The 13,446-nt window shown below is 32.1% G+C and overlaps 2 protein-coding genes and 1 non-coding gene across 3 annotated transcripts; 1 reads left to right on the top strand and 2 right to left on the bottom strand.

Moving 5' to 3' along the window:
• Positions 1 to 2,731: 2,731 nt before the first annotated feature.
• RGP1 (reversibly glycosylated polypeptide 1) lies at positions 2,732 to 5,134 on the top strand. Its single transcript, XM_012232668.4, has 4 exons — positions 2,732 to 3,157; positions 3,815 to 4,065; positions 4,155 to 4,323; positions 4,577 to 5,134. The coding sequence occupies exons 1-4, from the start codon at positions 2,819 to 2,821 to the stop codon at positions 4,910 to 4,912; spliced, it is 1,095 nt and encodes a 364-aa protein (XP_012088058.1). The 5' UTR covers positions 2,732 to 2,818; the 3' UTR covers positions 4,913 to 5,134.
• A 216-nt stretch (positions 5,135 to 5,350) lies between these two features.
• On the bottom strand, positions 5,351 to 5,422 carry TRNAD-GUC (transfer RNA aspartic acid (anticodon GUC)). Its single transcript has one exon. It is a non-coding gene; the product is annotated as a tRNA-Asp (tRNA).
• A 597-nt stretch (positions 5,423 to 6,019) lies between these two features.
• Positions 6,020 to 12,233, bottom strand: LOC105646748 (tRNA (guanine(26)-N(2))-dimethyltransferase 2). The gene is made up of 12 exons (XM_012232670.4): positions 11,829 to 12,233; positions 10,499 to 10,888; positions 10,297 to 10,384; positions 9,933 to 10,054; positions 9,705 to 9,844; positions 9,549 to 9,621; positions 8,751 to 8,839; positions 8,550 to 8,655; positions 7,970 to 8,182; positions 6,856 to 7,050; positions 6,629 to 6,706; positions 6,020 to 6,502 (listed from the first exon to the last, which is right to left on the bottom strand). The coding sequence occupies exons 1-12, from the start codon at positions 12,138 to 12,140 to the stop codon at positions 6,257 to 6,259; spliced, it is 2,052 nt and encodes a 683-aa protein (XP_012088060.1). The 5' UTR covers positions 12,141 to 12,233; the 3' UTR covers positions 6,020 to 6,256.
• Between the last annotated feature and the right edge of the window lie 1,213 nt (positions 12,234 to 13,446).

Raw genomic sequence — 13,446 nt, 5'->3', positions numbered from 1 at the left:
TTAGACAGTTTTAATTATTTTCTTAATTTTCATGCAAAATTCTTAAACGACAAATAAATGTGGACAAATAATTAATCAAATCTTGAAATGAATAAAATAATTGTCATTGCCAACTACTACCTTCATTCCATAATATTTGTCATATTTGAGAAAATAGTTCCAAAATACTTGTCCCATCTGTGGTTTCAAAGAGTGATAAATTTTTTTTCCATGTTTACACTTTGTATACGACCAATAATTTATACTTCATTTTAATTATTTTCTTAGAGAATGAGTATTAACTTATGGGTAATATAGTTAATTTATTTGAATAATTTATTGTAACTTAGATAAATTTAATGGTTTTCTTGAGGGACGTGAAATTCCAAATGTGACAAATATTATAGAGTAGAGATAATATATTACCATAATGCTGAAATATGGATTATTAGTATTTAATAAGGATATATTAGGAAAAAAAGTTAAGTAAAAATAATGATTTAACCATATTAATTAAGTTTTTTATTTTGTGTGAAAATCAACTAGACCATTATTACATAAAAGAAGAAATATTTTTATAATCAAATGTTTTTAAAAATAAAAATTCTTATATTAATGTCTCAAATTAGTGCCAACCAGGTGTGACCTGGTTGGTCTTCCCACATTTTGTCGAAGATGTGGAGAGTGAGAGGTCTCAAGTTCGAGTCTTTGTATAACTCACAATGTTATTCTGACCCATTAAGCTTCCCAAGTATAAAAAAATGTCTAGAATTAGTTACAATTATATTGATTTGATGAAAATTAAGATGAAATACAATTATTTATTTCACCTATCACTAATGCTAGTCAATGAAATTACGATTAAGTTTCAAAACATCTGAGTATAATTATGACTTTTGGAAAAGATTTTGATTTTAAGGGTCATTTACCCATAATTAATTATTTTCTTCATATATCTCACAAAGATTTATTTAAAAAAACAAGTTGAATAACAAATTTTTATCTATATTTTTTCAAATATATTCCTATATTAATATTAAATATAATTTTTTTAGAAAAAGAAAAGGCTAATATGTGCATTTTTAATTCACTTTCATTTTGCTTGTTCCTCCATGAATTGTTCTTTTCATATTTAGTGATGTATTCAAAGCCAATATCTATCAAAGATGTCAACAAATTTATTAAAATCTTATAATAGTATTTTCATGGTTGGCATATTATTAATTGAACTTCCTTTTGAGAGAAACTAAAATCAGTTTGATTTTGACAGAATTGGAATTTTTTTCTCAGATGCTAAATTTGAAATCAATCTAATTCTAAAGGCTAATCCAAATTAAGCTAGAATTAAACAAATAAAAAATAGCTGAAAAATTAATGAAATTAAATCAATAAATTCAAGTAAAACTAATAAATGAATCAAGTCATTTTTGTAAACTGCTAGAAGCTTAAGTCAAAAAAACTCATTGGACAGACGAGCTAAGTTCAGACTTTGTTGTAATTCTTAATTTAAGTTTTCAAAAGAAAGTTATTATTTGAGTTTTACTCTTAATCGTTATAATTTTAAATTTAAATTTTCGAAAGAAGGTTATTATTTAAATAAAAAATGTTATTAAAAATAATTAGGCACCGGTAATTACCTTCCCAAAATAATTTTTAATTAGAGTTGGAATCTCCAATAGGCAAAAGGCACCACATGGGGAGTTTCTTTCAAGTAAGTATCTTAAAAAGATTAAAAGTTAATTGCCATACTTAAGGCTTAAAATAATCCCATGCATGCACAACAAATCCTATATATGACCTTCATTACCTTAAAAGATTAGAAATAATAAAGGCTGTTCCATTTTTAACGGTTCACGTGATACTTTATTTTATTTTATTTATTGAATATAAAAAAATATTCTAAAATAACTCTCCTATATAGTTAAAATTTTTAATATTTGAAAACTCCTAAATTTTTAACTTTCTTTTTGTTTAATAGAAAGATAAAAAAATACTTTAATTTTTATATATATATATATTAAGTTTTTAAGTGAGTATAAAATAGTTGAGGTATACATGAGTATAAGGCTGAGCGTTATTATTCAAGTCAATCACTCAATAATAGAACCCATGTTTCTCGATCAGGATAATAACTATGTGCCTTCTATAGAAAATTTTCACCATTCTCCTTTATAGGCTCTTTAAGTTTTATTTATTCTCATATCAACATATTTTCCTCCTTATGGTTCTTTGTTTATTTTATAACTATCAACACTAAATAATAAGTATAATGAAATAAAATATCAAAAATGAAATAGTAAATTTTAGAACAATAAAATTTGATTAGTGTATGAAATCAAATGTTAATACTAATACTAATAATAATTATTTTTATTATTAACGATCATGATAATAGTTAATTATGAAATATTCCTTTAAGTTTTGTATTAATATATCTTCTTTTGTTTAATTAAAATTTAGTTTGGTTGAAACTCTTGTAAATACTATAAGGAAATAATTGTAAAAAAATATTTCATAAAAAATAGTTTTTTTAAAAAACGAAAAGTAAAATGGCTCTTAATGATAAAAATAATAAAAATAACAAAAAAAAAAAAAAAAAAAAACGTATCCCTACAACCCCGACTCTCTTCTTTGAACAGGTCCCTATTGCCACGAAGCTCAGACACGTCTCCTACTCTTCCTCCACTCGTGCCGCTTCTCCCGCTTTCGCACGTGCCACTCATCATCCCTTCGAATATATACCCCTCTGTGTCCTCTGTTCCTCACATCACATGCCCTCCTTTCTCTCGCTTTCTCTCTGCACACACTTTTTTCTGATACTCTCTCCCTCTCTTTAACAATGGTGGAACCTGCAGATATGAAGGGAGCGGCAAAGATAGTGCCTTTGTTGAAGGATGAGCTTGATATTGTTATACCAACAATAAGGAATCTTGATTTCTTGGAAATGTGGAGGCCATTTTTTGAGGCTTACCATCTTATTATTGTTCAAGATGGTGATCCATCTAAGACCATCACTGTCCCTGATGGTTTTGACTATGAACTCTATAACAGAAATGATATTAACAGGATTTTGGGTCCTAAAGCCTCTTGCATTTCCTTTAAGGACTCTGCTTGTCGCTGCTTTGGCTACATGGTGTCAAAGAAGAAGTATATTTTCACTATTGATGATGATTGCTTTGTAAGTCATATTGATCTGCAACTCTTATTCTTATTCTTATTATAATTTTGCATCTGGTTTGCATTTTTCATGCCGAAATTGGGTTTTTTTTTCTGTTTTTTTTTTTTTTTTTGGATTTTAAACAATTTGGGTATTGTTGATTTTGGATCTTGTTTGTTTTGTATACATTGCATTTTTATGTGATGTTCTTTGCAAATTATATTTCTGTTGCTTGATTTTGATGTACAATGCTTTTTCTGTTATGCTAAATCGATAAACTGATAATGCTGCATTTTTACATAAACTAACTAAAACAGAATTTTGATTTTGAAATTTGAAGTACGGATTTTTAAAATTTATAGCTTATCATATTTTATAAAATTAGTTACAGAATCATGGTAATATACAGTTTTTATTGACAAATAATTGGCTTTCAATGTGATGTACAGCTGTGAATTGTCTTAGTCATCACATATCATGTTAATCAATAATATTATTAAGCTGCCAAATGAATAATATAAGATTTAGGATTATTAAAATCTCACGTTATGCTATTTTTTTAATTTTCTTTCCATGTTGAGCGTTTAACCTGTTGGCTTACTATAATAATTTAACCATGTTAGGATTTAATATTATATCAAATTATGTATATTTTAACTCTAATACCAATATTATTAGGTTGCTAAAGATCCTTCTGGCAAGCCAATCAATTCACTTGAGCAGCATATCAAGAACCTTCTATCCCCATCCACTCCGTTTTTCTTCAATACCCTTTATGATCCTTACAGAGATGGAGCAGATTTTGTTCGCGGGTACCCTTTCAGCCTTCGCGAGGGTGCCCCTACTGCTGTTTCTCATGGTCTCTGGCTCAACATTCCTGATTATGATGCACCTACTCAGCTTGTCAAGCCTCTGGAGAGGAATACTAGGCACTTATTTGATTCATAAATATCAAATGGTTCTTTTGTGTCATTTTTTATTCAATTGGACTTTTTAATGCTTATGTTTTATTTATCAGGTATGTTGATGCTGTTTTGACAATTCCAAAGGGTACATTGTTCCCTATGTGTGGTATGAATTTAGCATTCAACCGTGAGTTGATTGGCCCTGCAATGTACTTTGGTCTTATGGGTGATGGTCAGCCAATTGGTCGCTATGACGATATGTGGGCAGGCTGGTGCACCAAGGTACATTTCTTCGACCTCAGTTTTTTGTCACCTTGTAGAACTCGTTTGGTCTTACCATTGAGAAAAACACTATATGGAAAATGTTAATTAGAGTTCATTAAAAATTGTCTCTTATTATTAATTTGACACATTCATATCATAAAAACTCTTATTGCCTTTTCCAATAACATCTAAAGTGATTTTTTTTTGAAGAATATGTTTGAATGTAGCTGCGAAACAGACTTGATGATTGTTGATTGAGGATTTTTTACAGGTCATTTGTGATCATCTGGGACTAGGGGTCAAGACTGGTTTGCCTTATATCTATCACAGTAAGGCAAGCAATCCATTTGTGAATCTAAGAAAAGAGTACAAAGGCATTTTCTGGCAGGAAGAGATCATTCCATTCTTCCAAGCAGCTACGCTGCCAAAAGATTGCACCACCGTTCAAAAATGCTACATTGAACTGTCAAAGCAAGTCAAGGAGAAGCTCAGCAAGGTTGATCCATACTTTGATAAGCTTGCCGATGCTATGGTTACTTGGATTGAAGCCTGGGATGAGCTTAACCCATCTGGAGCTTCTACTAAAGCAGCTAACGGCAAAGCATAATTAACAATTTCAATTGGAGCAAATTTTCTTTCTCAAATAATCAATTCAATACCAAGCCAAAAAAAGAAAAACTGAAATTTATACTTCTTATATTGTATTTTTATTTCTGACCAGTGTGGTCAAATGCTTGGATTTTGTCATCTGGGCATGTAGTTTTACTTTTATCCATTTAACATCTTGTAACAAACTTTTCAGAAATAAAAGTTCTTGGAATTTTGGACACTTTAATTACTTACTGAATTTGGCAAATTGTTACAAAATTGCGATTGTTAAAAATTAGAAATTAGGAATCCGAAACAAAAAATTTTCAATTTGCTGTCACAAAAGAGATGTCACTGTCACTTGGTGCTTCACTTGGATGGGTGAGATGGAAAAGGAAGATCCATTTAAGAAAAGCATTACTTACCCATTTAAAGACAGCAGCGACAAAAAACCACTCGCCGTTGCCGGGGATCGAACCCGGGTCACCCGCGTGACAGGCGGGAATACTCACCACTATACTACAACGACTACCTGATCATTGTTTTTAAATTAATTTTAAAATTAGCTTAGAATTTCTCTCAAAAAGTCTTATGATTATTAGATAATGAAGTGTAATGATTCTTTTTCTCTCAACTTTCTTTTTTTTACAGCATACAATCACATGATGTGAACGCTATAGTGTCCTTTTTCAGGAATTCCGAGTCCAATTATATTTATAACAAAACAAATGTCCTTCATTTGTTCCCTACAAATTATTTTACGACCAAATTCCTCTCTAAATACTTGAAAAGAAAACAAAAAAAAGAACTTAAGAGGAAGTAAAATGTTTTCAGTTATTTATTTGCACACCCTGTAAATAATTATCCTTCAATAAACAAAATTGTGAAACAATGATATCAGAAATGTCTTCTAAGCAGGCCAAATTAACCCAAAAAAGGAATAAAATCCTTCATGTATCACAATGCAGCTAACCGGGTTTTTCCACTCTAAAAATCATTGCAAGAATGACCTTTGGCTAACACAAATCTTGAATTTTGTTTTTAGCAAATTGCTACTTCTCTCACTCTGTCTCTGTCTTCTCTCAGTTGCAATAAACAAATAAATTGTACTACCAAAATAGCAAAATTCTATAAAAAAATAATGATATTAATAGCAAGAAACAACTAACATCATACATCAACCACAAAATTGGAGCAAGACTGCTTCTTAGTCTGCCGCAAAGTTGTCAACTACATAGCACTTATGGGATACATGATATGCTTTTACCCGGCATCAAACATATGGAGACTTGTGAGACAGCAACAGGAAGGATGAAGACTTGCCTAGATTTACCAGCACCATACAAGCAGTACAGCTTATTTCTCATGAAATTGAGTTTGAAGTATCTGTTTCTGCTGTCTTTTGACGCTTGGCTTCAGGCTCTTCGCTGTTCTCATGGTTCAGGTGTCCATTCACTGCCTCGGGACCCAAAAGCGACACGTGTTTGCTGGTAATTTGACGACCTGCCCTAAGTTTTGGTCCCCAGTGCCTTTCAGGATTTGGAAGGAAGCGAGCGATCTTCTTCGCTTGTGCCTTGCTAAGAGATGCAACAGCTCGAGCAAAATTTGCCTGCCAAAAGGAGTAGGTACAGAATTCAGGCACATACTATTCATGCAAAACATTTAGAAGTGTATCCATACAAAAATGAATAAAATACTAAAAGAAAATTTGAAGTATCTGAATTTTAAGGCATACTTGAAGAACTGGTTCTTTAGCAAGTATCACACTTCCTGATTGATCAGGTGCTTGAGCTTTCACTGGATGATTTTTGACCTATATGAAAGAACAGAATCCATCATTTCACAAGTCTTTGACTAAGTAACCAAAAGAGGAAAGATAAAAGACCAGTCAGCCAGAAAAAACACTTAAATTGATATCTTAACCATGTTCTACAAGAGAGGATCTTCAACATCAGTCCTTACCCAGCATCTCATTATATCCCAAATGACATCCATGGGAGCATCTGATTTTAGCCCCAGTGGATTGACATGTGTTCCAGAAATACGATAACCAGCATTGATCACAGCCGAACGCAATATTACTGCGGATGGGGCAGTGCATTTCAGTGTTGCGCATAGGTTGTGCAGACTCCAAAAGAGAGGAACATCAGGCAATTCCTGCAAACAACAAAGCATGGGAATAAGAATGTCCATTTAGACAAGAAGTTTTCAGCAAAATTGGATTCGCAGTACAAAATTTTCAAAGCCAGAACAATGAGGCTCTTTTTTTACAATTATCAGTGGCATTCTAAACGATAAAATGTACTAAACATCAGCAAGACACCATTCTTCGTGGAGAGCATCAACCAAATGGTAAGAACAGATCAAGTAACAAAACTGAGGGCAAGGTTATCATTTGTTAAAAGATAGAGATAAGCTTTCTAAATGAGATTGAGTTCCACGAATATGCAGGCTAGAAAGATGTTATTTGCTGCTATTCTATCTATTTGTGCATTAAGTTCGAAGAAGATCTCAATCTATAATGAAGAAATGATAGTAGCTCGTTGTTTTATAGGCTTTATCATATTCAGTCGGAAGAGTTTAGGTAATACTTTCAAAGTGACTCTCGACGGGAGAATCCAGGCTATTCAGGAAGAATCGCAGCAATTCCCCAATCCTAACGAAGTAGTTCCTCCGGAATCCAATGAACAACAACGATTACTTAGGATCAGCTTGCGAATTTGTGGCACCGTAGTAGAATCATTACCAATGGCACGTTGTGCGCCTAAGTGCGAAAAGACAGTGCAAGCTTTGTTATGCCGAAACCTAAATGTTAAGTCAGCAACACTTTCAAATGCCACTTCTTCCCGTCGCATTTGTCTTTAGATGGTCTAGTCACAGGTTTTCACTTCTCAGTGAGCGCGATTTTTGTCTCCAGGTGATCATTGAAAGCTTCTATAGTAGGACGTAGAGTCTAAGGGAAGGAACTTTCAATAGGCACAGTTAAAGAACATCTATTGAATTTTCAATACACAAATTACTAATATTTTTCAGCGTTCAGTAACAACACAAAAATCACAAAATTTAGAGAACAAACCTCAGATACTGTTGTCAGTACAGCAGAGATTTTATCATAAGCAGGATACCGGTCCTTCATAGATTTTACACCTTCTAATATAGAAGCGACCCATTCTTGATCATGAATCGGTGCAGACCATATAGGTCCACCCATGTTAAATTTCTTCCCACAGTCACTGCACTCTTGAGGAACAGTAGGACCAAACCCAGGCAGATATCTTACACTGTTGTTCTGAAAAATGAAAAAAACATGATATATGGACTTTTTTAACTGTTTCAAGTTTTTCTTTTTCCTTTTTTTTTTTTTTTGAAAAAAAAAAAAAAAGAAAGAAAGAAAGAATGTGACATATTGAGCCATAGGCACAAGTTACTCACTCTCAGACCATATATTGTTTTATCAAAATTATCACAATTTTATCAAAATTATCTTCCCTAAAGTGAAAAAAAAAGAATAAAAGGAAAATAAATAAACTCACCAAAGCTAAAAAAGATAGGAATTAAAGTAATCAGGTACTTGTCATATAGTTATGCAAACTGAACTTCTATAAGCATGACAATAAAAAATAGCACGTGCAGGCATATCAAAATGGGATGTACACCTTGGAGATAGTCCTGCCAATAGGCTGCAGATGAAAAGAATCACAACCAATGCATTGATAAACATACGAGAGCTTAAGAGGAGTGTTTTTCATTGCACTTGCAGAACTGCAAAAACAATAATTTGAACCATCAGTCAACATGATCCGGAAGAGCTAGCCTTTTCAGGTACATATTAAAATCAGAACAAAAATGCCACCCACGTGTATATGCGAACAAAAACTCGAACATAAAAGTCCATTTGGACAGACAGCACAGGAACAATGTAGCGCTTGTAGCGATTTGCATGGCTCTGCAGTCAAAAAGAAAATTTACAATTATTCCCAAAAATAAATCTGAAAGGGAAAACCTATGAACATACACAAGAACCAAAGGATTCCCCCATCCCTAATGAGGATAAAACACTTGTCTTTTTAACAAAGTCCAACAACAGACACAATTAAAAGACAATTGATCTAAGTAGCCAACAGCAAAGTCAGGCAAAGTCTATCCAAGCCTCATATGAAAGCTGCAAAATGCAAAATATAACATATTGATTTCCAGAACCATTAGCCAAGTTACATAGCTTTTCATATATGTTACAGTGTCCGTATAGAACAGTATTCTGTAGAATGATATTTTGCACATCTAGAGAAGGTATTGATTAGATCATAAGATGGTCAAAGGATGTAAAAAATCCTTCACTGTCTATAAAGTAGTTTCCGTTTCACCATTAAATAAGACATGAAACTTTAAAGAGCAGCCTCATAGGATAAGTATATTACTTAACAAATTGCTGTTGAAATGTTACTTTCATACAGTTTTACCCATAATTAAATAAATTCAATAGTTTCACCTACATTAGGTCACTAAAAATTAAGCATTCACAGCAAGAAATTGACAGCCAAACACAGCTGTTATTCCTCTACCATTTCTTTAAACCAAAACATGCCCCATAACACATTTATTATTTGATGAAATAAAAAGAATTAAAAAAAAAAAAAAAAAAAAAGCAAAAGCACCTCAATGCAGGCAAGTAGGATCCTCAAAGCCATTTCGTGGCAATATTTGCCTCTCAGTGGATAAGAGCCATACCTTATTCCACAAGTATTTGTTAGAAGGAAAGCCTTGAATCTCAAACTCATATTCAGATGCAAATATGGGTTGCAAAATCTTACTTGGAATAGCAAACCTCCCCGTTACCTCCACAAAGAACTGCCATATCAGTTGCTGTACACATTAACAATCCACCATCAACAACAGACTGAACTGCAGAGTCCAAGAATATTGAAGGCGATCCATAAGGATCAAGATCAACCTGAAACATTATTAAAAACTAAAACATAAATTTTTCCACATGCACATCTTCAGGAACCAAGATAAAAACGAATTTAAAATATACATACTGCATCAAATTCTTTTGGATGGGTGAGCATATATACACGAGCATCAGCAAGATGTGATTCAACCTTTGATTTTGCAACTCTACCATTGTACTCTATATTTCTCCTGCAAGAATCAACCGATGCTGCAGGAGAAAAATAACAGCATAAATTCTGATGTACAATTAATTTGGTCATCACATGGACACCCTGCACCATATGTATATATATGCACATATATATAGATGCATACAACCTCTCTCTACACATAAGAGGCTGAATGTTTATGTTATCTGTTATCTACATTTGTTTCTTGGGTCCACTATGCATGTTTCTTTTGGGAATCAAGAGGGAAGACTTCCAGAAGGCTAACTTCCAAAATGTTCACCTTTATCATTGTCCAAAGCCACAACTTGACCAATCCCTTCAACTTCAATAGCATATCTTAAAGCTCTCAACCCAGAAGCTGACAACGCCTATGAATGAAAACAAACTTTTTAAAAGTTGATTCAGCAGCAATATAATACATAAAAACAAAATCACAAAAATAATAGCAAATGATTAATTAAACTAGAAATTTATTATAAAACCTCAAGAACCCTCGGGGGCTCTGGAACTTTGTGCTCCTTGGTCTGTACAGGTTCTTCTGATATGCTGCAAGGTTCATCTTGAGGTATCTCATCAAGCATTTCACTGTCTCCATTCAATTTTTCATTATCCACAGCAGGCTCATCAGATGTTTCTTCAACAGCAGATACTGAGTCATCTTTTACGTGTACCTTTTCTTCATGTTTTCCATTTGATTTTTCATTGTCCACAACATGTTTGTTAGAGGCTTCTTCAATAACAGATCCAGAAGCATCTTTCTCAGATAACTTCTGTACTGATTTTGTTCTTCTAGACAACCTTGCTTCGTGTTCCTCCTTGCGTTTAGATATAAATGTCCTTAGGACGGCAATGGATAAGTCTCTATTGTTAACCTGATAATTTTTGAAGAAAAATTTTTAGGAACCTCTCACAACAAAAGGAAACCACACTTTAACAATATCAGGAAAATGACCTAAAGCAAAAATTGAGCAGAAACATAGTTTTTAAGCACATGCTTTTTGAATTTCATGGAATATAATGTCTCGCAATTCACTGCAGTACTGTAAGTTAGTCAATAAAGAGACATGTGAAATCCGTTGCAAGCTTTGTAGCAAAGAAGGGATAATAGATCACAACTGTCAATTAATTGTTTGCAGGACTTTGAATGAGTTAAACAAGGAAAAGTTGCATCTGCATAGCTTGAATATCTTATCTTAGTAAGATTTCAGATTTCAGATTCCGCTCTTACTAACTATGGGTCGCATTGGCAATGCCAGTCACAGTTTGTTTTTGACTACGTTGTGGTTGTGGTCCTTATGACAGTTCACAGTGTATAGCTATTCTTGAGATATCCTGATATTCCCTGCTAAGGTACATTACATGATTTATATAGAAACAAATATATACACCATTTAGTTGCAGGCAAAAAAGATATTGACATATTGAATTCACAAAATGACTTCCTTATGCACATTATGAAGCATTTAAAGCAAGACAGTAAAATAAGCCAAAACTATTGGACCTATTAATGCAACACAATTATCCTCCAGACTGCAGAGGAAACTCTGCTCTTTGCCCTCCGCAATTGCAATAAAATAACACTTTAGTACACAATACAACATTATAATTCTCAAAAATCAAGCTCAATCATTGAATTAAACGAATAAACAGTAAAGGTGGACAAGTTTAAGACTGGAACATTGTCCAATCCAAAAGTTTGGTCTATTTCTTCATTGAGCATCAACTAAAAATAATAATTCTATTCTCATAACCTCACCTCAAACACAAAACCCAACTAAAAAGAAAGAAAGAAAATAAAAAGATTTTCGAAACCTGGGCTTTGTTGAAAAACACTTGATTTTTCTTATGCATGAGAATCTGAGCCTCTCCTTCCGTGATAAAGGTATAGTCATTGAGATCCACATCCATTGTCATTGTTTCGCTGATTTCATGCAACAAAAACAGATTATTCTTGTGGATTTGCCCTTGTTCTTCTTCTACTACTACTCCTTTCTTTTGCCTCTTCCCGTTTAGTTTCTGATCAGGAGGGACCGAAGACAGAGACTTTGGCAATGATAGGCTCAGAGTTTTTGCAAATAAGAGATCTTTTTGCGATTTTAGAGTTCGTGTAACCGTCAAGTACATCAAAGTAAAGAGCTTTATATATATGTACACAAGTGACCACTTCCTCAAATTCTTCAAATTTGCAACTTCTCTTAAACCCTAATTTCTTACCCCGGTTCATGTTAAATTTTCCTTGTAGTTTCTTGCTAAAGTGAGCTGGACGGTTGTCTATTCATTGGGTGGGTTTAAAATTTTCCGGTGGAGTTCGGGTCTCGGGTCTTCGGCTCTTTTATACATGGTAACATGGAGCTACTTTTGGACCTTGGTAATATTAGCTGGGTTGCCGTCTACTTTATTAATCCATTTATAATTTATCTAAATATTTTCTACATCTATTTTTTATTAATTTTAATTAATATGGCAGAATATTGATATCTTACAATTTTCTGATATAATCATAATTTTTTGAAGGTAATAATTATTTATGATATCATTCAATTGGTTTAATTATTTGTGATAACCAGCTACTTGCTGATCAATGTATTTATTAGATGAAGTTTTAATATTTCACTATATATATATATATATATATATTATACATTTTTCAATTTTAATATGTTGTAGAATAATAATATTAATTAAATTTTTAATGATAGTTATTTATTATTTTTAGTAAGTATAAATAAAATGACGTAAAAATATTATTTAGTAATTATTTTTATAAAATTAATATAACTTAAACATAATTAAAAAAAAAACTAATAAGCTAGTAATTGATAAGAAAAAAAATTCTAAAATGCAGCTGATCAGATTTCTGGTTATGTCTATCACTTCTATAAAAGAGGTAAGTTTTAACTACAATAAAATTATCTTTATTTATAATAAATTTCATATGCAATTATTTGAAAAAAAAATAATTATATTGATTGCCTTTGGTGAGCATTCGGTTAATCAATCCGAATTAATTTGATTTCAGTCTATTAAAATATATTTTTATGGTAATAAAATAAGATAATAACTAATTGAAACCGAATTAAAAAAGCGATTTGGTGTAATTTGAATTCAGATATTTTACAACACATTAACTATTTTAAAGTTAAAAATAAATTCAATTATATAATAACTAAACTGAAAAGTAAATAATTTTATACATCTAAATGAATCGGTAACTAAAATTTTAAAATAATCATCCGATTTAATTTGATTCGGACTTAGAAATCGAGAATTGATGATGTGCTTATTAGTTAAATAGAGTGAGCAATAGATTAAGGGCATGTCTCCTTACATATACAAATTCAAATTGAATATTTTGAAATATTATAGTAATAAAAAATTGGAAAAAAAAAAAATTAAGAGGAGACAGAATTCCCACTTTCCTATAAATTCT

This window comes from Jatropha curcas, chromosome 4 (genome assembly GCF_041381405.1).
Source record: "Jatropha curcas cultivar XTBG-Jc1 chromosome 4, XTBG_Jcur_1.0, whole genome shotgun sequence".
NCBI classification, from domain to species: domain Eukaryota; kingdom Viridiplantae; phylum Streptophyta; class Magnoliopsida; order Malpighiales; family Euphorbiaceae; genus Jatropha; species Jatropha curcas.
This window is presented reverse-complemented; position numbering and strand designations above follow the sequence as displayed.